The sequence below is a fragment of the Alligator mississippiensis genome, chromosome 2 (genome assembly GCF_030867095.1).
Source record: "Alligator mississippiensis isolate rAllMis1 chromosome 2, rAllMis1, whole genome shotgun sequence".
In the NCBI taxonomy this organism is placed as follows: Eukaryota; Metazoa; Chordata; order Crocodylia; family Alligatoridae; genus Alligator; species Alligator mississippiensis.
In genome coordinates this window covers 191,143,396-191,166,425 of record NC_081825.1, presented here as the reverse complement: position 1 = coordinate 191,166,425, position 23,030 = coordinate 191,143,396, and the positions used below count along the sequence as shown (strand labels likewise).

General features: G+C 42.0%; 1 protein-coding gene across 2 annotated transcripts in view; it reads left to right on the top strand.

Annotated features, from left to right (window-relative positions):
• The window catches only part of GTF2H1 (general transcription factor IIH subunit 1), a 33,423-nt gene that overhangs the window by 176 nt on the left and 10,217 nt on the right, over positions 1–23,030 (top strand). The window contains exons 2-11 of one of the 2 annotated variants that reach the window (XM_014602217.3): positions 5,336–5,504; positions 7,212–7,404; positions 9,299–9,461; positions 11,469–11,562; positions 14,173–14,322; positions 15,567–15,646; positions 16,824–16,954; positions 18,253–18,340; positions 19,659–19,747; positions 21,986–22,103. In XM_014602217.3, coding sequence (XP_014457703.1) covers positions 5,351–5,504; positions 7,212–7,404; positions 9,299–9,461; positions 11,469–11,562; positions 14,173–14,322; positions 15,567–15,646; positions 16,824–16,954; positions 18,253–18,340; positions 19,659–19,747; positions 21,986–22,103 — 1,260 coding nt within the window. In that variant the 5' untranslated portion in view covers positions 5,336–5,350. Of the gene's footprint in view, positions 1–18; positions 5,505–7,211; positions 7,405–9,298; positions 9,462–11,468; positions 11,563–14,172; positions 14,323–15,566; positions 15,647–16,823; positions 16,955–18,252; positions 18,341–19,658; positions 19,748–21,985; positions 22,104–23,030 lie in introns of those variants that run through there. The other variant, XM_014602216.3, reaches the window with a different exon arrangement.

Here is a 23,030-nt window from a genome sequence, read left to right as displayed (position 1 = left end):
GCACCTGAGCCTGGGGGGCCGGGAGATAGAGGGGTACTCATGGGGGGTGGACGGTTCTCAGCCCGTTTCCCAACCCGTAGGGCTGGAGGTAGGAGCTGCTTCCGGGAAGGCATCTGCCCCCCAGCAGGGAGCGCCTGGCTGGTCGGGTAGGGGCGGGCGGAGGCTGTGGCTGCCACTCCAGGAGCCTCTGCAGAGTTTTCTCCCTTCCTGCTCTTAGGGAAGCAGATGGGTTCCCCTGATGGCAGTGGTCCCAGAGCTGCGGGAGTGGGGCAGAGCCAACTTATGGGCTGGATCTGGCAAGTTCAGGGACCCTGCTGCCAAGTCAGGCCTGCAAACCAGCCCCAAGTGCCAGGTCCGGCTGCTCCGCGTGCTGGCCCAGGCTGGATGCAGCCCCTGGGTGCAAGAATTGAGCAATGGGGGAGTAGCAGTGGCGTTTGCTGCTGGAGACATTCCCAGAGCCATACTCAGGTGGTGATCGGTGCTGCCACGTTTCTGGACCCCTGAAGAGCCCCATGGGCCAGATGAGTCGGTTCTGCAGGTCGGGCTTTGAGCCCCCCACTTCAGTGTTTATGCTGCTTTTGACAGATATGGTCTGCTATTACAGCTGAGAGTTCACCTCCCTCACAGTGTGGCAGGCAGCACAGGTGGGAGCACCAGGGTGGGGGATTGGGATAGAGAACTACACTGCGATACGCAGCTGTGCGATTCGGATTTGGAATAAGGGCAGTATTAGATTGTGACATAAGGTGAAGGAAAGGGAGGGAGGGAAATGCAATGGATAGTCAGCCTTACTAGCAGCATTGCCACTTTGCCCTAGAATACAAGAAGCTGAAACCTAGCCAAAAGAGGGCAAAAGACTAGTCCTTTCACTTGTGTCTTGGAAACTGTAGCTGAAATGAAACTTCAGGATTCAAAGGTTTTGGCACTGGGTAGTTGTGTGGAAATTACAGTCTTTAGGTTGGCAAAGTAGTTCATGAGCAAAGAAAATGTGATCTCCTCTTTTTCCCAACATCTGGAAGAAGGTTCCTCAAAGAATTTTAATTTCCTCCCACTTGCAACAGCAAGCCATGTTTTCCTTTTTGTCTGATTTCAGGCAAAAGTTGACATTTGCATGTAGATGCCACTAATAATGGCAGGAGTCCAGACTTCTAGCATAGGGAGGCCTACAAGATTGTTATCCAGTTCTTCAGCTTGTTGCCTTGCTTGTATCTGAGTAATTTATATGCCGGGATGGATGGTGTGGTGTGCCTGTCACAAGGGCTTAAGGGGGAGATACAAAATACATGTCTTCCCAGCCAAATCAGGTCAACTAAAAGGAGGTAAAAGGATGGCTTCTCTTCTCCACCAATTTTTGTTTATTGTAGTGATCTTTGGGGTAAAGGAATGGGGTTGGATCTTCTGATACCACTATTTTACTTGTGTACTGCAGCAGAAGCAGGGAAGAGGAATGCTGGGTGGAGAAGATATGGGAAGAGACTATAGAAGCCAGGCAGGTAGCTTAAAAGTAGGTGCTGGCTGCCCTCCATTGCCTGACAACATCTTCCAAAAAGGGTGTGCTCCTGCAGTGGAGGCAGGTAAAAAATCCCTCTCATCACTTCACTTTTCCAGTCCTGGCCTCTCCAGATACTGCACTTCCTCGCTATTAAACTGCAAGAAGAATATTCATAAATGGGCCAGAAGACAACCCTTGTAGTTCAGCTTCTTTTTGTTCTGTTTGTTTGTGTCTTGTTGTTGTTGTTAGCCCAGAACTCCTGCATGAGCAGGGTGAGCGATATCAGCAGTTGCATATAGCTGTAGGGATCGTGCCCAGGAGAGATGTGGTGCTGTACTCTAAAGAGCAATACACCACAGGTTAGAACTGCTTCTTTATCAAAGTGCATTTTGGAAATATAATCTCCTGTTCTATCACTTCAAAGTCAGAAAATGAAAGTTTATCTAAGCTTCACATTACAGAAATAAGTTACTCTGAGACGCATGTCAACTGCAAAAGCAGAAAATACTGTCCTTTTTCTGTCCTTGTTAAAAATGGCTGTATTTCCATATGACTTTGTCAAGGGAATTTTCCAGGCCCTATCCAACAGTAGATGGAAGCTTTCTTGGCTAACTAGCATACCCTAATGCAGGGTTAGACAACCCCTGGCATGGGTGCCAGAGCGTGGCACGCAAAGGCGTTATGCTTGGCACGCACACCTCAAAACAGATGGAAGGGCTGGGGCTGCACTGCCACAACAAGGATCGGGCTACACACGGCTCCCCTGCTGTCCACCCCTGGCAGACCAACATCCTACAAGTGAGACTGTGGGTGTTTTTGGCATTCTGCCCCAAAACATTGCCAGCCCCTGCTTTAATGTATCATCCGCTATGTAACTGAAGAGCATAACTAGTTTCTAGCCTTCCTGGTTGTTAAGGTAATCCTTAATTCATAAAACAGGAATAAAATGAAAAAGTACTTTATTTCCCCCCCCCCCGAGTCTGTGACCAGACTACTCTAGTGCCTCTGTTGCTACCTCACATCATTGCCAGACACCAGTAAATTAAAATTTTGTCAGCTTAACTACTGCAGTTCAGACCCCTGTAAGCAGCAATGATGCTGTCAAGAATTGCATCGTTTTTACAATGCTGCTGCCTAAGAAAACTGCAGAGCAGCAGTCTAATAAAGGAGTTCTTCAAGATGAGGCATATCCCCAAAATAATGTTTGGGACCTTTTTTCCTCTTCACAGTAAATAGGAAATGCTTAAAGCAGGAGTAAAAGCAGACACTTCTCTCTTAAATATAACAGAGGTATAGGTCATAGCTGTGTTGGTCTAAGGACATAGGTAGACAAGGTTCTTGGTCTAACAGAGATATCAGATTTACACAAACTCAGATAGTTTGAAAAAATGCCAAGAAGAATTTTTCCAACTATTTGAGTTGATTTAATAAAAGATACCAGATTTACCCGAAGAACCTTGTCTGCCTGTTAAATGTAACACGTTCTTTCTAGCTGGAGGCTGATAGAAAATACAGAGCCCTCCCACTGGAGCAGTCTCAAGACTAAACTCAGAAAAAAGCCTAGTACACCATCATCCTCCCTAGTAGCTAAGGGAGAAGTAGTTGGATATATTGATATTTTTCTTGGTTCAGTGTAAAAAGGGGGTTGGACAGGAGGGGAAGGTTTCCATTTTGGATAATGTCTGCTGCTTGTGAACAATCTTCAGGCAGAGTTATGTTATCTTTAAACTGCAGTTCTTTACAGTGACATGAAAGGCAAAAAATAAGCACTGACCTAGTGCAGTTAATTTCCCAGAAGATGGAAAGAGCCGCTTGTGGGATACTGTGCATTCAGAAGCTGCACACTGCAGAATGGTATACCAGAAACATTACATCTTTAAAAGAGAAGTCACCAGCAACTATTTTTTTTTTTCTCATTTGAAAAACCAGTTGTGTGCAGAAGAAACAGGATAGCAGAAAAGCTTAATAGTGCACCACAGGAGGAATCTAAATATAAAAAAAAATTATTCAGTTAATTCAGCTCAGTGCAGTTTTAATTCTATGGTCCTTAGTGATGACTCCTATACCTCAAATTCATTAGAGTACAAAGAATTTTAATTCAACGAAACATCAAAATGCACAAACAAAATCAAACAGAAGACTTTGAAAGGCACAAATTGGAAACTAGCAGGGGTAAAAATTCCTGAGGCTTCAGCCAGGAAGGTTTCAATTTTCAAGTAGTTGTTCTCGAGTCTAAATAATACCAAGAAAAAATAATGGCTGGTCTGAAGGTAGTGGGTTATTTCGATTGTTCACAGTCAGTTACAAAATAATGGTATTAGGAGACAAGAAAGTGGTATGGGATTTTGATGGGGGTTAACCTGCAAGCTGTGATTTTAGTCCGTTACAAACTGAAGTATTACCAGAACTCAGAAACGTTGTACCCTAGCTGCCAAATATACTACCAGTAAGTAACGCTGTCTCTTTCAAGACATGTAAAGAAAATGCTCATGGATCCAATTCTCTTCTACTGAAGTAAATAACAAAACTCCTGTTGATCTAAGTGGTATTGTTTCAAGGCTTGAGTGCAAATACATCTTATTCTTACAGGTCTTTCCACTTAAATGTTTTATCTAACGCATCTTGTCTGATAGTTCAGCTTCCAAGATCTTCACTGAGCAGCAGAGTGCTGTTCTTTTGTAATGACCAATATTGAAGGTCAGGACTGAATGTGAAAAATATCCAGTTCGTTTAAAGATCCTGGTAAAAGCATGCCCATAAATGAGTGGGCTTGCTTTTTGGTTTCTGATCTTGTTGCATATTAGCATTAGGTAGAGTACAAATGTTCTTTTGAAGTTCTGAGGCATACCCCATGCTTCAAATGTAAGAAAATGCAGTTATGTGTATTCAATGTGTTGGCAGCAAAGTGAGCACAACAGACAGCCAGGTACATGGCACAGATGCAACTACAGGAGTAGAACAAACAGAATATAGAAAAGCACCACATATAGTACTGAGGAAGACTCATCTGATTCTGATAGGTATGTAAGGTATAGTGATGAAGCTAGTTCACTTGGTACTCTCAGTGATTCTCTTGATAAACTTAAGAATGCTGTTGCAAACTGAAGGAGAAAGGGACACTTGTCTCTCTACCCTACTCGTAGTAACAAATGCGCTTGTTGAAGTCACTGATGAAATCCCCATTCTTTTCTATGGGAGCAAGATGAGGCCCAGAATATTTTGGGGGTAAAAGTAGGCTGGTTAGTTATGCCAGAAGTCCTGTTGAAGCCCTGCATAGTTCTAACTGGTGGAAGACAAAAGTAACTGGTTCACTTTATTGTTAATTGAGAGAACATAATGCTAAGAGCCTGAAAGTCTCCTGGTACCTTTTCCTCCTCTCTCTTAGAAAAAGGAAGGAGATTTTTAGGGGGAAAAAAACTTCATTAAATGCCCTAGGAGATTTGGAACATAACTTCTTTTGCAGGTATTGGCTTCTTTCTGAACTGGTTTGTCAAATAGAGAAACACAAAAAAGGTAAATAGAAAACATGAGTTATATGTAGAGATAGACATATGGACTGTACATGTAGCTAGAACTCAAACATTAGAAATATAATTGGAAAATGGCTGTTTATGTAGATGGCTATATTCTATTTAAACACACACTGCATCTCTGCAGAAGAGTTTGATGTATGTTTGTTCCTGGCTTGAGCACTGGTAAATGTCTATATAGAATAATCTATTAATGCATAAATTCAAGTTTTGATCTCTGGAAACAAGTTGAAATACTGGAAAAATAGTGTCATAGAAGTGATATGAATGAATACTGAATTAAGTGGCCAGTTGTACCCTATGCTTTCATTAGCACCTTATAGCCATCATGGCAACCTCTTCTGAAGAAGTGTTACTGATAGTGAAGAAGGTACGTCAAAAGAAGCAAGATGGGGCTCTCTACCTTATGGCTGAACGGATAGCCTGGGCACCTGAAGGCAAAGACCGATTCACAGTCAGCCATATGTACGCAGACATAAAATGTAAGTGAAACCTTTTTTTTCTTTATCTGTAATAAGTGTGTGCATGGTATTGGTAATTAAATAAGAATCAAACTTTATCTCCTGTGGAATAGCTGGGTAACTTGCAAGTATCTTTGACTCTTTGGACCTTTCATGAGCCTACCTTCTCTAGTATCCATGAGCACGTGGATTCCAGTTTCTTTGGATTGTCACAGAGGGTCCTCTAATTTAGAAGGTTTGCAGGCAGCATTTTAATGCAGACCTCCCTCAAATTTCTAAAAAAAATCCTTTTCCAGTTTGGCAGTAGTTTCTGTAATAAGTTGGGTACAGAAATCTGTATTGCAATCTAGTAGAAAAATCAGCTGTGTCACTGCATGTGGAAGATAGAGGATTTAATAGATGCTAGTAGGCAACTATTTTGCCCTTCATCATCTGTCAAGTAAGAAGTGAATCCAAAGCTGCCAAAGAATTTCTTTAAAGTGCACATCATGGATGGATATAAACTAACCAAAGCACAACTTGTTGGTGTGAAATGTCCCTGTTCATTGTACTAGCCTCTCACTGTAGAAAATCTGATTAACGCTAATTAACTCTAGGACCACAATTTTTTTTAAAGTTCAGTCATTTCATTGTGGTCCTCTTGAATGTCATTGATAATCTCTGTTTAATAAACTGTTGCACCCGAGTAGGGTGGTGCAGGTTAAAGCCAAGGTATTGCTGGAGTTTATGTAGTTCTTAAATGCACTGTGCCAGGCTCACTTTAGAGCTGTTTGGCCATGCTCAGTAATGCAAGAAATAAAATAAATCCTTGCAGACTTAATGTCTGCTTCTGAATTTAGACAACACATTTGCTAGTTCTTTAACTAGGAATGTTGGAACACACACAAGATTTGTGTGGCTAGTAATCATGTTGAGTCAGAACTCCAAAATACAGCTACATTTGACAGTTACCAGTGTAATAGTGATTTAGATTCAAGTTCATTTTAGCCTTACAAGTTTTGTAAAGCTGTTATCTTCTCTAGATGTTTAATTTATCATAATGCTTGTGTTATGTAGAAGACTGGAGAGTCCCTGAAGAAACCAAGTAAACAGTCGAATTCTCTTGAGTTGAAAGATACCTTTTTATTGTTTGATGGGATTGAATGACCCCGCGTTCTGTTAGGGTGCAATAAGAGAGCACAGCATCTTAATAGTGCCTTTTTGATTCCTATTCCTCAGTTATAGATTGGGATTTAGATCCTGAGCCACATTAGGGTGCCTTTGGACTACTTTGCTAATGCCAGGGTAGCAGGGCAATGCCCCAACATAGAGGGATCCTTGAGCGATAGAGAAATACCATAGCAGGTTCAATATGTTTCTTCTCCTGGGGCTTTGGGAAAAGATGTAGGACTCTAACACTTCTCTGTCCTAGAAGTTGAGGGTACCTGAGGGCTGCTCTAAGTCTGGTTAGTCTTCTAACGCAGAACCTGAGGCATGCAAAAGTGGTTTTCAGACTGAGGAATACTCAGCAGCAAGCCAGGATGTCCTAGATTTTTTGAAAGCAAGATTTAGCTTTTTCAAATTAATTTGTGCCACTTTTGTGGCTGGAAGACGCATGCTGCAGTACCACCTATCTGTGGCATACCAGGATTTAATAACATGGTGTAGATAACTATATCTATCTAATTGCTCTAGGGAAAGAGTTTCTGTAATACAGTCTCTCACTAATTTGTTTCCCATGTAATCTAGGCCAGAAAATTAGTCCTGAAGGAAAAGCTAAAATTCAGCTTCAGCTGGTATTGCATGCAGGGGACACAACCAACTTCCACTTCTCCAATGAAAGCACAGCAGTGAAGGAACGAGATGCAGTGAAGGACCTTCTTCAGCAGCTGTTGCCCAAATTCAAGAGGAAAGCTAATAAGGAACTTGAAGAAAAGAACAGGTAAAGGGAGAGTGGGAATCTTCACTGATTCATAATTACACTGTAGCTTTTTCTCTGAACAGGACTTGGATTGTGTTACAGTAACACTACCAGTGAAGTATTTGTTTCAGCAGCCAAAAAATTCCACCATGCCTGTTGTGGCATGATTGCTTGACTCTTGCTCTGTGTGTGTGTGTGTGTGCGTGCACGCAATTAATGGGCAGTTTGTAAGGATCATTGCATTTCGGATTAGTTTTAGAAGTCGCTTTGTTTTAACAAATAACCAGAGCATGATAAATGATGCAGTGGGATCTCCTTCTTTCCCAGCACTCTTAACAAAGACCTACTAAAATGCTTTCCTACCTAAAAGAATCTTCTTCCTAAATTGAATATAGTTAGTCCATTATTGTAAATGGACTTGTATTCAAGATAGTGGCTAACAAGATTTGAATGCACACAGTGTTAAACATTAAAACATTCCTAAAAATTAGAAACAACTGTACCATCTGAAAGAGTACACACTTAAATGTTTTTACAAGGAACTTCTGCTTATCAGCTGCCCTTCACAGCCTCCCCATCCCACTGTTGAAATTCTTTAGGGGACTATATTTGAGGTTTTCTTTAACAGCTGCAAGTGCCATCCCTTCCATAGGGCCTTAATGTGGTTCTGGTAGGTGTAATAGGCAACTTGAAATCATAGCAACATGCTTTCTGTTGCCCTTAACTATGAAAACATCTTTTCTAGTAGCAGTTACATCCGATTAAAAATTGGGGGATAGGCATCCTCATGGCATGACCTTTTTATGCCATATTCCTTAGAAGTAAGTTATTACTCAGACCGCATCCAAGGATTCCAGCTTTCCATTTAAACCAAGTCAGTCATTTATTAGCATTCCTCAAGTCACATGCTGACAAGCGGGAGAAGATGCTTCCTACTTACAGAGTCTTTCTCATATTTGTAAAGGGCTGAATCCCTCAGGCTTTCTGTAAAGTGATTCAGCTTTTACTGAGAAAATAAGTATGTTGCTCCATTTAAGATTTGCTGTACAATAGCTAACAGATGGACCTCTCTTCCTCCTCCCCCCTCCCCCCCTGCAAATTCATATCAGGACTCCAGCAATTCTGCAGGTTCCTTGTAAGGAACACCCAGATACAGACACTTGCAAGGGGGTTACTGGCGGTTCAGCCCATATTTATACTAAACCACTCCTGTAGTAGAAGTATTTAGGTCCAGTGATGCTTTTGATAGAAGTCCACCTATGCAAGTTATTTACTGAACTCCAAGTATCCACTTCTTGCATCAAGGCACTGACACACACAGATGGGCAAGTGCTCAGTTCCTTTCCAGTAATGGAGTTCCTCAGGACATGCTGTCCATGTAAATGTCACAGCCTTTTGTCCCTCTCTGCTACTGTGTGGGTGCCTGTAACATCTGGATGATATGGTAGTTGAGTCTGCTCTGCCCTTCATGCCCTTGAGCCCAGTGGACATAGCTGACCAAAAAATTCATCTGGAAAGTATACCGTGCACACATCTATACCGTGTGCATGGTATACATATACGAAAGTATACCGTGTACACGTGTATGCAGTATACACAAGTATACTGTGCACACTTTTTTTCTTTTTTGGCCTGTACATTGTATTCAGGCCTGTCTAGACATTTCTTCCCCCCCCCCTTGTTAAAGTTATCTCTTGGCCAGCAACTTCATTCTTTCTCCTCTGTTCCCTTTGACACAAATACTGCTGTTGAGATTGACCAGTGTCGCATGTAAGTCTAGCTGTAACTGCTGTCAAAGTGTTCTGTGTTTCTTATACTCTTGCAATCTCTTTCCTTGCTGAACCCATGCTAGATTGATATGGCAATCCTGGTGAAGTATTTTGGAGTGATTCAATTCTATTCATTCTTTTACCAGAATGCTGCAAGAAGATCCTGTTTTGTTTCAGCTTTATAAAGACCTTGTTGTGAGCCAGGTAATCAGTGCTGAGGAATTCTGGGCCAACCGTTTAAGCATGAATGCAGTGGATAGTTCTGCGGCACATAATAAGCAGGATGTGGGCATCTCTGCAGCATTTCTGGTACGTTGAACCTTTCTAATAGCAAAGTATTAGGCTATAAAGCAAAACATTTGGAAAATACATTTTTTGTGGCTTTTGGGCAAGGCTAAACTGCCCACCCACTTACATTTTGTTTTACTTATTTCTGTTAATCCTCTGGTATCCCTCTCTGTTAAACTATCCAAATGCAGGAAAAACAAACATCGCTAATAATAGACACCCCATCAAGGAATATTCAGAAATTCTCCCTAAGGAAAATGTCGAATATTAATGTGTTTTGCCTGTTGCCTTAAAGGGTTTCAGTTCTCAATTGATATTTTCCTCCTTCACAGTAGATCTGTCTTCCATAGCACAGAAAGGCAAGCTCCTGGTTTGGTCCAGCAGGGGTCAGTTTATTAGCAAGAGATTCATAGCTATTATCTCTTGCTTCAAAGATGTTTTCTATTCCTGTCTTAAATTGGAAGGGAATCTGTTCCAATAGTCATCTACATAACTAAAGTTTTTGCAGCTTTTTACATGCACAAGCCAGGCCACAATAAATTTCTAAATTTTTTTTTATTGGTACTGATTTTCTGATACAAATGCATCAGAGGCTATCATCTTGTTGTCTGCCCCACAGAAGCATGTTATTACCTCTGCAACAAAATTACTAAATATATGATTCTTCAGTTAGAAACTCCCTGCCAAGCTACAATGACTAACTGTAAGTAGGAGGAAACAGTAATTGCACAAGTCAAGCTGTCTTTGTCCTTTATAGAGCTGCCATCCCCCTATTAGCTCTCTGTATATCTTCCCTAGTGATCACGTGATGTTCAAATGTATACGAATCTTAGTTATCAAATTAATTTAATGGGTTTTTTCTGCCAGAGCTTTTATATAAGTAGTTTCAAAATGTTAGTAATGTATAATTGTATAAATTACACTATTACTCAATTTAATGAAAAATTGACAACTAGAAATTCCTTGGAGTTCAGAACAGCAGAGACTCCTATGCCTGAAGAAAGGTGATTTGTGCCTGAAAGCTTGCAAAGAACTTTTTTTCCAACTATTCATCTGGTCTAATAAAAGATATTACATCTACCCAAAGAACTTTGCCTGTGTCCTTAGACCAACACAGCTACAACCAAAAATCCAACAACTAGAAGTTAAAAACTACCCATCAGAAGATGCGCACTCTGTCTCCAAAAAAACTTTAAATTCTCCTTTTTATCCTGGTTCAAGTAAAAATACATCCATAAAAGCAAGCACAACTTCACTACACTTAGGAAATAATCCTAGTGTGCAAACTGGGATTCATTTGTATGGTAAAGAGAAAAGGCATAGAAAGTTACCTTGTAGCTCCCCCTGCTAATGACTGAAAAAGATACTGTGATTTTTACATCGGAACCTTGTATAGAGATTGATAGATGCCACTCAGCGTGGCTATGGGAGGTAGCTTGCAATTGTAGTAAGGCATGTCTTCATATTTGAAATTCTTAAAATGTTTGGTTATAATGAATGGCTCCTTTTCTTAGATCTTGTGTACAATAGCCTCGGATCTCTGTGGAATGCTTAACTTATTAAATTCACTAGTGTATTGTTACTTTGCATGAGGCAGAAATACAGAAGAGTAGGCAATTAAAGGGATACATGCAGTTTAGTCTTACTGTGGACAAATATCTTCTAACCGCTTTAGAATATTAAAATATGAGCATCTCAAATCCAGCATAGTCCTCTAATTGCTTCAATTTTGCTTTTCACTTCACCTTAAGTAAAGTTTATTTAATTGATTTTCATTAATATCATTCTTAAAATACCAACTCAAGTATTGGTTCTAAGCTGTGAAAACAGTTGAAATAATGATTTTACTCTCACACATTTATACACTGCCAAATATATTGGGATGTGAGAGGAGAGTATTACTCTCTCTGCAACAAGTTTCCTCTGCCAGAGATCTGGCTTCTTTCTTCTCCATTCACTGCCATAATTTAGAACTAATAGCTTTCCCTCCTGCATAGTTTAAACATCCTCTTCTCTCTTATTCTCTAGGCTGATGTTCGGCCTCAAACGGATGGTTGCAATGGTCTGAGGTATAACTTAACCTCCGATATCATTGAATCCATATTTAGAACATATCCCGCAGGTAAGCAAAATAATGTATTTTAATTTTTGTTATACAGCATACTATTTGTCGTCTTATTGGATCTCTCAAATCCAGTACTATACGTTTTGTTGGTAAATCATATAGCCTGCCTTCTTTCCCTTCCCACTCCCTTCTAGGCTATTTATATTATCACACTTCCTTAATTCAGTGGAGGGGTGTTTTTTAGCTTTTGGTAATATCTTGTGTCTAGAAAAGAGAACTTGTTTTGAATTGTTCAGTTTGATGGACTAAATGTTAAAGTCAGAGGGGTTTTCCTTTTAAGGGATCTGTTTTAATAACTTTTACCAGTTTTACGAGAGAGTTGTTGTATTTATGACTTAGACATGCGCCACTGGACCTTGATGCTGACATTGGTTTGGTTTTGTTCCTGGGTGAAAACTCCTGCCAATCTCTGGGTGTGTCTTTGGAAGTGGGGAGCCCTAAATTTCCCTGCTTCTAGGAAGATACCCTGGAGATCCTTGAAGCATGATGGGCCTGATCCTGCGCATGAATTCCCAGGACACACGGGACCAAAGAACACCTGCCTGGGACAGTTAGAGAGTGCCATAAAGCAAACAAATGTCTGCCACAACAAAGCAGCACAGATTATTACTATCTTTTTGTTTTGATCACAAATTTGGGCATACATGGTACACACAGTAAAGAGTTATGGATGCTTTGCTTTGTCCCTCCATATAAACCTTTATGGTGCAATATAAATTTTTATGGTGACATGTTTACACCAGGGGTGGGCAAAATGCAGCCTGCCAGGCCATTCTATCTGGCCTGTGAGGCCCCTGAAAAATTTAGAAAATTAATAGTTATCTGCCCCTGGCTGCCTGTCATGCAGCCCTCAATGGCTTACCAAAACTCAGCAAGTGGCCCTCTGCCTGAAATAATTGCCCGCCCCTGGTTTACACCCTTGGAGACTATATAGGTGGCTGCCTTTTAAATAGCTAGTTTCCCAGAATTGCAAACTTCTTGCATAGCTGAACGGTACTGTTTGCCAAGTTAATACCTTTATAAGTAGGTCCTACTTAATTTTACGGAAACCATGAAATCCAGAATTGTCCATAAAATCAACACCAGTGACAACAAAAGAAAAAGAGCTGGCTGCCCAGTGAGAGGCAACGGTCCTCTACTGAGAGGGGAAGGCGCTGGCTGGCAGGATGGCATGAAGGGCAGCAGACAAGGTGGTGGCTGCTCCCTCATTCCTCCTCCCCCTGCCGGCACCTCTCCATCAGTCGGTACCAAGGGGCGGGGTAGCACAAAGGGCAGCCAGTAATCAAAATGTTGGATGCTCCTCATCCATCCTCTACCCTCCACCCCTTCCCTTCCTTCCCCCTGGGCATCTTGGCCAATCAGTGATGAGGTGTAAGGTCACACAAAAGGCAGCCAGCTTTCAAGATGGCATCTGCTCCCGCGACCCTCCTCCTCGGTGCTGATTGGTGGAGAAGCCCAGGGGGAGCAGAGCTGCCACAAAATTGGCTCTGTGCACTGCAAGCAGACTGCAAAAAACCGTTTCTCTCTCCAGGATTTAGTTCTTTGTTCCTATCCCCTTTAAAGAAGGTTACCATATTTCCATGTCCAAAAAAGAGGACACCTGTCGTGGGGGAGGGGTGGGGAGGAAGGAATATGACGGTGGAGGGACGGTGACATGCCGGTGCCCTGCCCCTGCTGTTGCCCCTCACTGCCAAGCCACAGCCCTGCTGCAGCCCCTCACTCCCAAACTGCAGTACCCTGCCGCCCTGGGTCATGATGGTGCCCTTCACTCCTGACCCGCAACTCCCACCCCACCCCATCCCTGCTGATACCCCTCACTTCCAACTCACAGCCCCCTGCCCCCTCCAACCCTACCAGGAGGCCCAACTATCCCCACCCTGACTGGGCCAGAGTGTGGTAGCTCTGATACATGCAGGTGGCAACGAAGTGTGCCTGGCCCCAGCATGGGCTGGAAGGAAGAGGAAGGGGAGGCTTGTTCCACCCCCGCACCCTGGGATAGGGCTGCTGCACCCTGCCTGGCAGCCTGGCCACAGCCCCCCTTCCCCCACCCCCGGAACATCTCCTGGCCACTCAGCCCATGTGAGTGCTGGCCCTTGTGCTACCATCCGGCCACAGAGTTCCTTGCTGCCCTCAAAGGTTCCCCACCCCTTTCCTCCACTGGAGGGACAGGCAACCCCAGCCCTGCCCTGTCCCAGCCCCCACCCCTCTGCCCTGACCAAATGTGTGGCATTTTGCTTTGCTCTGCTGGTGGGAGCAGAGGGAGGGGGATCAGAGCTTCCACAGCTGCAGGCTGGTACATGTGTGCTCCCTGCTGCCTCTGATCACCCTCCCCTTTATCCTACCAGTGGAGCAAAGCAAAAGCCTGGACATTTGGTCAGATTTTTTTTTTTTTAAACACCCAGACAGAGATCAGAGGGCTCAAAAAGAGGACATATCCAGAAAAACCCAGACGTATGGTAACCCTACCTTAAAGCCAGCATTTTCATTATCTTTTCACAAAGGCTGCCTGTGCCCATTCAACATGAGCTTCAACTACCTTCTGCCTGTTGTTGATATACGATAAAGAATTTTGAATAACAAAACCTTTTAATACTGTTTGTTTTACAGTAAAAATGAAATATGCAGAAAATGTTCCACATAACCTGACTGAAAGGGAATTCTGGACACGATTTTTCCAATCCCACTATTTCCATCGGGATAGGGTGAACACAGGTTCAAAAGATCTCTTTGCTGAATGTGCCAAAATGGATGAGAAAGGTGAGGGCTTGCTTTTTCTGTTTTTCCTCTGTCTGCTCAGACGTGGTACATGCAACATGCTAGTATTTGGATACTACTTATTCACAGTTCATACAGTCCAGGTAGAGTTACTGAAACAGTCTTCATAGTGCACCATCATAACTGTATTAGTAGGGAATAGCTTTGTTTAAATGACCTTTCATTCCATGGCATGTTAGCTAAGACTTGTGAACAAATATGGCTTTGTGTTGTGTAGAACCACTCTAGAGCAGTGTTTTCAACTTTTTCATTCTCAAGGCACCCTGGTTGAGAATCACTGCTCAATAGAGTGGATAAAGTGACTCTTTAGCAGGCCACTTAAATAGGTTCCATTTTTATTCACCATCACCATTCTCTTTCGTGCTTCAAGTAGTAATTAGTGGTGAAAAATGCCTAAAGCCCCATCCTGTCTTTTCCCTTTCATCATCTGTGTAACTGATAAATTACACACATGATATGTATGAAGCTCCTTTAACACTTGAATGCTTTGTATTCAAATAGTATTCTTCATCTGACAATCCCAAAGTGCTTTACAAACAAAAAACATTTTTTTCATTAGACACAACTTATTTGAGAACTAGCAAGAACTTCCAATTCTCTGTTCTAAATACTATCTGAAACTTCTGTCTAAAGATGAACTATAATACCCTATTGAATATCTTTGTATTGTATTATGATCAGCACTGTGTGAGAACAAAGTATCTGGAGTTAGTTGAATTAATTCTTACAATAATTTCCAAGTAAAAAACAGAGGACTGACTCTAGTGGGTGATATAGTAACTTTCAGTCCTGTGCTATCTCTTACCTGTATAGACATGCATAAAAAGTTGTATGTAAGCACCAAACATATTTCAAAAGATAAATTACTGCAATGCTATAGGAGTTCTTGTGGTGAAAAAGATAGCTTCATGCTTTTTGGTACTGTTTCATTGCAAACCTAAATGTCTGATTATCCTAAATGTTGGTAATCTAAACTACAATTCAAAATATGGCAAAAGCTTTTTCCCAGAAAAAAATATATTTTTATCTATACTTTGTCTTAGTTTGGTACATAGTAAATCAATATACTGTATGAGATAATTGTTGAATTATGTCAGTGTATTCAAATCCGGGTTAGATTTTGCTTAATTCTTAATTGTATTGCTTTGTTAGTCCAGAGTTTTAATGAATATCCTTGTCTAGTGTCATTTTGCAAAAAGACATGTGAGGTATTTATTCTTCCATAGGGTTAAAAACAATGGTGTCTCAAGGAGTGAAAAATCCTCTGTTAGATTTAATGGCCTTGGAAGATAAATCTTTAGATGAGGTAGGTGTGAAGACTGAAACAAAACAGGTAAAGAGCACTTTAGTAATTTTAATAAAAAGGACTGCAAACAGCCACTACTAAATACCATATGTAATTTCTACTAAATAACTTGCAATGCCCAGTGATAATTTGTCACAGAGTCTCTTTCCCTCTGTTTTGAGATGGTGGTGGTTCTGATCCTACTTGCATCAGTTCTATACAAGTGTAACTCCTTTACATGGGGATAACTGTGATGAAGCAGACCCTGTTTTCTCCATCAGTATCCTACAATTTTTTTTCTTTATTCTTTGGATTTATTACTTCAGCCACCTTCCTCAACACGCTGGTATGTGGCCTTTCAGTTCTAAGAAGCATAGCTTTGTACATGGAAAGCTTTTTTATTTTAAAATAAACTTCCTGTTTGACTTCCCTTCCCTCTCCATTTTAGACAATACTGCCAGATAGCGGTACACAGAAATTCTGAAAGAAGATATTTAAAGTCTAAAGTAACAATTAATATAAAAATTACCAGGTTTTTGGTCCCTTTTCTTATTTTTAGGTTCATTTTAAGTTTGTTTAAAGAGTCCTCGTTACCTTAATGTTAAGCCAGCAGCTTATGCCACAAACAGGTGTGGACATGCATGAAATATGTCAAGCATCTTCTACATAATACCTAGAACAGAACAATTAACTAGTATCTGAGTAAAGATAAATATAATTTGTCTTGCGTTGTAAACCATATTCCTAAAAAAGGTGACAAGGTGGTTTTTTTAAGGGGTTATGATTATTTTTCCTTCCCAATAGCTTGTTAGTGAAACTTGAGTAGATAACTGCAATTATGTTAAAAAAAGAAAAATAGAAATCCAGCAAACAGTTTTCAAGCAGATAGACTTAGTATTTACATAGAGCACTACAAGTTCAAACTTGTGTAAAAATCAATTCTCCCATATGCATGTTTGAGGCTGGGAAGTACTACCCCCATATTGCTGATGAGGAATTGGAGGGGGTGGAGAGAAGTGAGTTGCTCAAGGCTACACAAGCCTGGGGAATGGGCAGCCTTAGGAACCCAGAGAGCACTGGAAGTCAGGAGTCCTCTCAGGCACACTGTAATGCTATTTATTCAGCAAAATTCAAGAAGTAGGAAATGCAGACTGAGAATTAGAAAAACATAATAAATTGTTAATTACTTTCCTTGCAGGGTTATGGTGTTGCCTCTGCACCATCCACTTCAAACTCATCAAAATCGATAAAAGAAAATAGCAATGCTGCCATTATAAAACGCTTTAACCATCACAGTGCCATGGTTCTTGCGGCTGGGCTCAGGAAACAGTAAGTTTTAGCATAGGAAGACTATGTTAGAACCGGGGATTAACTTAAATCTTGACAGCACTGCAAATGTAAATAAGTCCCAAATTTCAGTTAATCAATTTCTTCTCTTAACTAGAAGCATGTAGACTATTCTGAACTAAAAATAAAGCTATTTGGGCTTATATTTTTCTATTCTTTAAAACTCATTCAACTTCTGGGGCCATGTCGGGTACCAAACAGTTTAAATTATGTTGTTTGTGTCCCAGAAGGTATAACAGGGCTCCAAGTGAAAACCCCCTCCTTTCCTTTTCTACTTGGTGCAATGTGGATTTTTGTCACGTTTTAAGATATTGTCCCTTACATAATAGACAGCCAAATTAACCTCATGTGAACAATGAGATGCAGTGAAGGAAAGAGTGCTTCTACCCTAGTCTTATATCCCAAGTTAAATACACAAAGTCTGAAATTCAGTAAAAGTTGTCTGCTCTTCCTATGCAGAGGTATGGTCAGATGCAGAAGTTCATATCACTTGCATTCCAGGAAGCAGGGCTCCCTATACTCCAGTGCTCAAGTAAAAGGAGGGAAGCCTTACCTGCATTTATTTATTTTGTATATAAGACAGATCTCTCTGTCTGTCTGTCTCTCTGTCTCAAAAAAAAAACCAAAAAAAACCCCTCATGTTTTGATCTGCTGCAGTTGTCTACTGGGTTGCTTCAGAGGGATTCCTGTCCCACCACACTTGCCTGCATAGAGTGAATTTATCCAGTCACTCTCTTGAGGAAGTTTTTTCCTCATTGCAACTGTTTGCCTGTGGTGTTTTTTGTGTTAAATTGAATGCTAGACCTTTAAATATATGTCCTTCCCAACAGGACAGATTTCTTTCTTCAAATGCATATTATTCCTTCCTTTCCTTCCTATGAAAACGGAGTGCCAGTGAGGGTAAAGGTAGCATGCCCAACAGTCTCACACTCCCAGCATGTTTCAATGGAAGTAACTGATACATGTGGTGTTTGACACATTTTGATTTGGCAAAAAGAATCACTTTGTTACCTAGTGATGTTGCTACAGTCCCATTTAATGTTGAGTCCATTTTCTTTCCCTTGGTGCAGAGATGGAAGAATCTATCCCCCTTCATTCCCTGTCAAACAAAACTATTTCAGGACCCATGAGTCCAATACTTAAATGCAGATTTTAAAAAATAATTTAGAATAAAATACCTGTTGAATTAGTTTAATCTTCAGTCTAAGTATCTTTTAGTAACCTACCACATGACTTAACATTAAGGGAAGCAAATACGTTTTTCTTTTTTTTTTTTTAAGAGAAGCGCACAATGATCATTATAGTGAGACCAGCAGCACAGATGGAAACTCCAGAGACTCGGATTTCTTTCAGCCACCAATGAAAAAGGTATGAATAAAATTTAAAATTTGCCAGTGAATTTTCAACTGAAGAGAAACAAGTTTTTCATTTTGAAAGTGTATTATAGTTTGACAAGCGTTTCCTCTGTTAAGCTTTTCAAATACCATTTTGAAGTTGCTTTTAATGATCTGAAGTGGCTTTGGATTTTTTTTGAAGATATAAGAAGTTACACTGAAATTATTTCCATTCTTTTAATAAATGTTTTGGGTTTTTTTAAACGTAAACACTTAGCTCAGTACTGAAGTCCTCATAAGAATAACTAATTTCCAATGTAACTGTGTCTTAATCATTACTGAATTTTGAGAAGATAAAGTCCCTTGAATTTAGGATGTCCAGTTTCAGACTGCGTAATCTGGTCTGACCTCTAAGTGTTGGGTACTTGTGCTCTGAAGATGTAATCCCTCTAAGGCACTGGTGTTCAACTTTTTGGGCCCATAGGCCAGATGCATAGCATGAGGCCAAATTAGGCCCCAGGGGTGCAACAGCACCACCCCTTCCTGCCCTCTGCCCATTGGCATTGGGACCCTGGGGCCTGGCGCCACCCTTACTTGGCCCTGAGTACCAGGATCCAGTATCATGTCCAGCATACACAGCCTGGGGCTCCCTGTGGGTCTGGAAACTTACCAAATTTCTATTGCCAAATTTCCAGACCTGTGGGGAGCCCTGTGTTTTGGATGATGTGGTGCCACAGGCTAGGGGTTGAGCACCCTTGCTCTAAGCAATTAAGTTGGACAAGCTTAGAATTTCAGGACAAGCTCTGAAAGTTAGGTTATTATGTCTGCGTAAGGTCATTAGGATTTGGTGGAAGATATTGGCTAAAGTCAGAGTTCTGTAAGGCTACTGTGTGTCACCCTGCTGAGGGAATCATAAGCATGTAGCCAGCACAGTCTGCTATGGGCAGACCTAAGGAGGGTCAGAAGGTAGCCTGAAGGAAAATCACAGCTTCTAGGATATTCCCCATCTCCTCCCCTTTGCATTGTTAGTAATTAGTGTGAACGCTAAGGTCATCTATGCCTAGGAGTAGTTTAGGGCTTTTGTAACCTTTGGCAGCCTTCCATGACACTGGCTGAATAAGTTTCAGGTAGCAAAAAGCCACGTCTACATTCCTAATTTTAAATAGTCCTGAATGGCACTGTCTCAGAGCTGAGTATCAGAGCCAGTCTGGTTTTTATTTTTTGTTTACTTTGGGAGTTTTTTTTAACCTTCAGTCAGGAAGCTTCACAGTCTGGAAAAGTATGCATTGTCAGAATATGTGCAGTGTGGTCTTACATGGTTGTATTTAGTGTTTTGATGCATCTCATTTCAGGTGAAGTTACAGGAATCTATTGAATATGAAGATTTAAGAAAGAATAATAGCATTAAAACTATTGCACTAAACCTAAAGAAATCTGATCGGTAAGTGCAGTTAATAAAAGAAAGATGCTGTTCTTTGGGTATTTCAACAGATTAAAGCTTTATGGTCCTTGTTCCCATGCAGCTTTAGGACTTGCATGGCATTTGTGCCTCAAATCTGATTTGAATCTGAACTTTAACAAATTTGCAAGCAGTTACAATTTAAAACTGCATCTCTGTTTCATAGTGACTTTGGGGTGATTTTTTTCAGGCCTTTATTGCAGGAAAGAATATAGAATTTTTGTTGGTGGTACATTTGTCTTACAAATACAACTTTCCACCTTGACAGAGCCAATTTAAGTTGATCCATTTCTTTTCTAGTAGTTTACTCTTATTTCAGAGTGCAGAATTATAAGCAGCAAGTTTAAAAAATTATCTCTCTCCTCCTGTAGTTACGGAGTCTCTTCCAAATATAGATAGAATGGTGATTTGAGACTTAACCATTTGAAAAGTGGGAATTACCCCATTTACCTGAAATCTGACAAGGGCAGAGCAAAGCATAGAGTAGAGAATTACATTGTGAAGATCAGAGTCAGATTTAAACAGAACATGATTTCTCATTTAGCTTCCATGCCTAGAAAGAGCTTAAGTTGTAGGGTTTTTGTTTGCTTTAGCCTCTCCCCTGCCGCCCTAAAATTATTAAGACTCCCACTATTTCCAAAAAAGCTGCGAAGTACCTAAACTCTTAAAGGTAGAGGTGCACCGATACAAGGGAGATTGACAGTACAGTTGACCCCTGATTTACACGAGTATTGTGTTCCAGGGGAATTTCGTGCAAGTCAGATTTGCGTTAGTTGGGATGACTTTCCTCCATAGGAAATAATAGAATAGTGAGGGGTTACATACCCCACACATACCTTAGTCATAGCTTACCCCCTCCCCCCACCCCCTTTTTGGGTGGAATCGCCTTTAGGAAGCACATCTAGCGTCTCACCTATGCATCTTGAGGTGCTGCTACCACATGGCACAGTTCCACTTGATTCCGCCTGCAAATCTTGTGAGGCGTTCATGTATAAACGCAAATCTCTTGAACATTTGTGTATATACATGAATGACACGCATCTTGAGGGGCATTTTTCAGTCCAGACCCTAATAAAAAATCGTATAAATGCGAGACACGCATAAGTCAGAATTGCATAAATTGGGGGTATACTGTATTGGAAATCTGCTTTTTTTTTGCCTGGTATGGCTGATAATATGGCTGATAAATGCCCCTTGCATGCACATAGCCGCAGCATGCGCAGGGCCAGGAGCACAGCCCGGAGGCTTAGAGAACAGGGTTGGGCTAGTAAGTTTGGTGGGGGGGGGGGGGGGGGGGCAGATAGAGACTCCCTACAGTGAGAGGGGAGTGGGGCAGGCACTGCTCAGCCAAGGCGGGGCACAGGACAGGCATGAGTGGCTTTCTTGGGGGGTCGTTTCCGCTGCTGCATGCACCCCGGGAGGGCATGGGGGGCATGTGCCCCTGGATCTGCGCACAGGGTAAGGGTGGGTTGCCACTGCTGGCTAGGGCAGGGGCTCTTCCTGGCAGGGGGGCTAGTCCAGGCTGCACTTGGGGTGGGCGGCAGTGGCACTGGGAGGAAGGCTACGGGGGTGGGGCCTATGGTGAATTTTGGGGTGGCTGCAGCCCCTGCTGTCCCTGTCCCCCTCACCCCCCAGTAGCTCCCTCCCAGCACTGCTGCTGCCCACCCCAAGCGCAGCCCAGCCTCCTGCTGGGAAGAGCCTAGCGCAGCCCTGGCCCCAGCCTGCAGTGTCAACCTGCCCTCGCCCTATGGGCAGATCCAGGGGCACATACCCCACATGCCCTCCTGGGGTGTGTGCAAGGCAGGAGCTCCCCCTGCACCTCCTGGATGAGCCAGCTCAATGCCATGCCCTGCCCTGGCTGAGCAGCGCCTGCCCCAGCTCCACTCCCTCACTATGATGGGCCTTGATCTGCCCCCCCCAGGGCACTTTCCCTCCTCCCGCCCCTTTCTCCACACCAGACTTACCAGCCTGATGCTGGTCTCCAAACTGCATGGCTGCATATTGGAATCAGATCAATATTGGCCGATACCGCTTCTTAAAAATTCGGCCAAAGGTACTGGCCCCAAAAATCTCTATTGGTGCACCCCTACTTACAGGTATAGAATTTCTGAAAAACATGCAGTTGCTAAGTCTGAGTTCAGAGAATTAGGACTTTGTTGCCAACATTATGTATGTATCTATCTGTCTGTCTATATACATATTTTTTTTTTTCCCTTGTAGGTATTATCATGGTCCAACTCCAATTCAGTCACAGCAATATGCAACCAGTCAGGATATTATTAATTCTTTTCATAGTATTAGACAAGAAATGGAAGCCTATGTACCCAGACTAACTCAGGTAGGAAAATAAGTCCCCTTGATGTGGAGAGAGTTTCTAACTTTGAGATAATTTTTGATTTAGTGGAATAATAATTGTACCTTTGATCCCTCAAAGTAAATGGATGCATTTTCCCTAGTTCTTTATATTACATACTATGGGGAATTTGTTTTAGAATTTTGGGTCTCCTTCAAATGAAAAACTTACCTCAGTGTGAACAGTTACAATGTGGTATTTTAGTTCCAGCCATTTCCAGCTATTTTAAAATTTTTTACCCTGCGGAAAGTAAGCTACTAAACAGCAAACTGACAGATACCATGGGGCAAGTCACACAGCCCTCTTGCACCTGTGAGGGAGCTCCAGCTAGAGTGGAATTGGCTTTGTTCTTCTGGGTGTTCGGGGCAAAATGCGAAAAGGCCAGACTGCCCCTGAGCAAACAGTAGTCAGTGACTGCTGGCCTTAGCCTTAGCCTCTGACGTATCACCAAACCACCTCTACATAAGACCACAGCACAAGGTATACAGCTAAATCAGTCTGGTAGTCTAAAATGGTCTAACACAGTGGTCTCCAAACTTTTTATGGTGAAGATCACTTTTCGTAAGTAAAGGGCACCCCAGGATCTACCACCCGCTACCCAGGCTCTGACCCCACTCACCCAGCCTGGCCCAGGGAGCAGGGGGCATGGCTCATCCCAGCCATGTGCGTCCTGCCACTCCCAATCGTGGAGCCTCTGACAGACTGAGATCGACTGCCAGAGGCTTCACGATCAACCAGTTGATAGAGATTGATTGGTTGGTGACCACTGGTCTAACATAACAGCACAGGGGCTGCTCCATCCCTAAAATGATAGACTGCCTGCATGTGGCTTTGCCTGAACCAGGTTGTCAGCAGTGAAAGCTCTTTCTCCTCCTGTTTCTTTACTAATCTGAATTACTGAATCTAAATTAA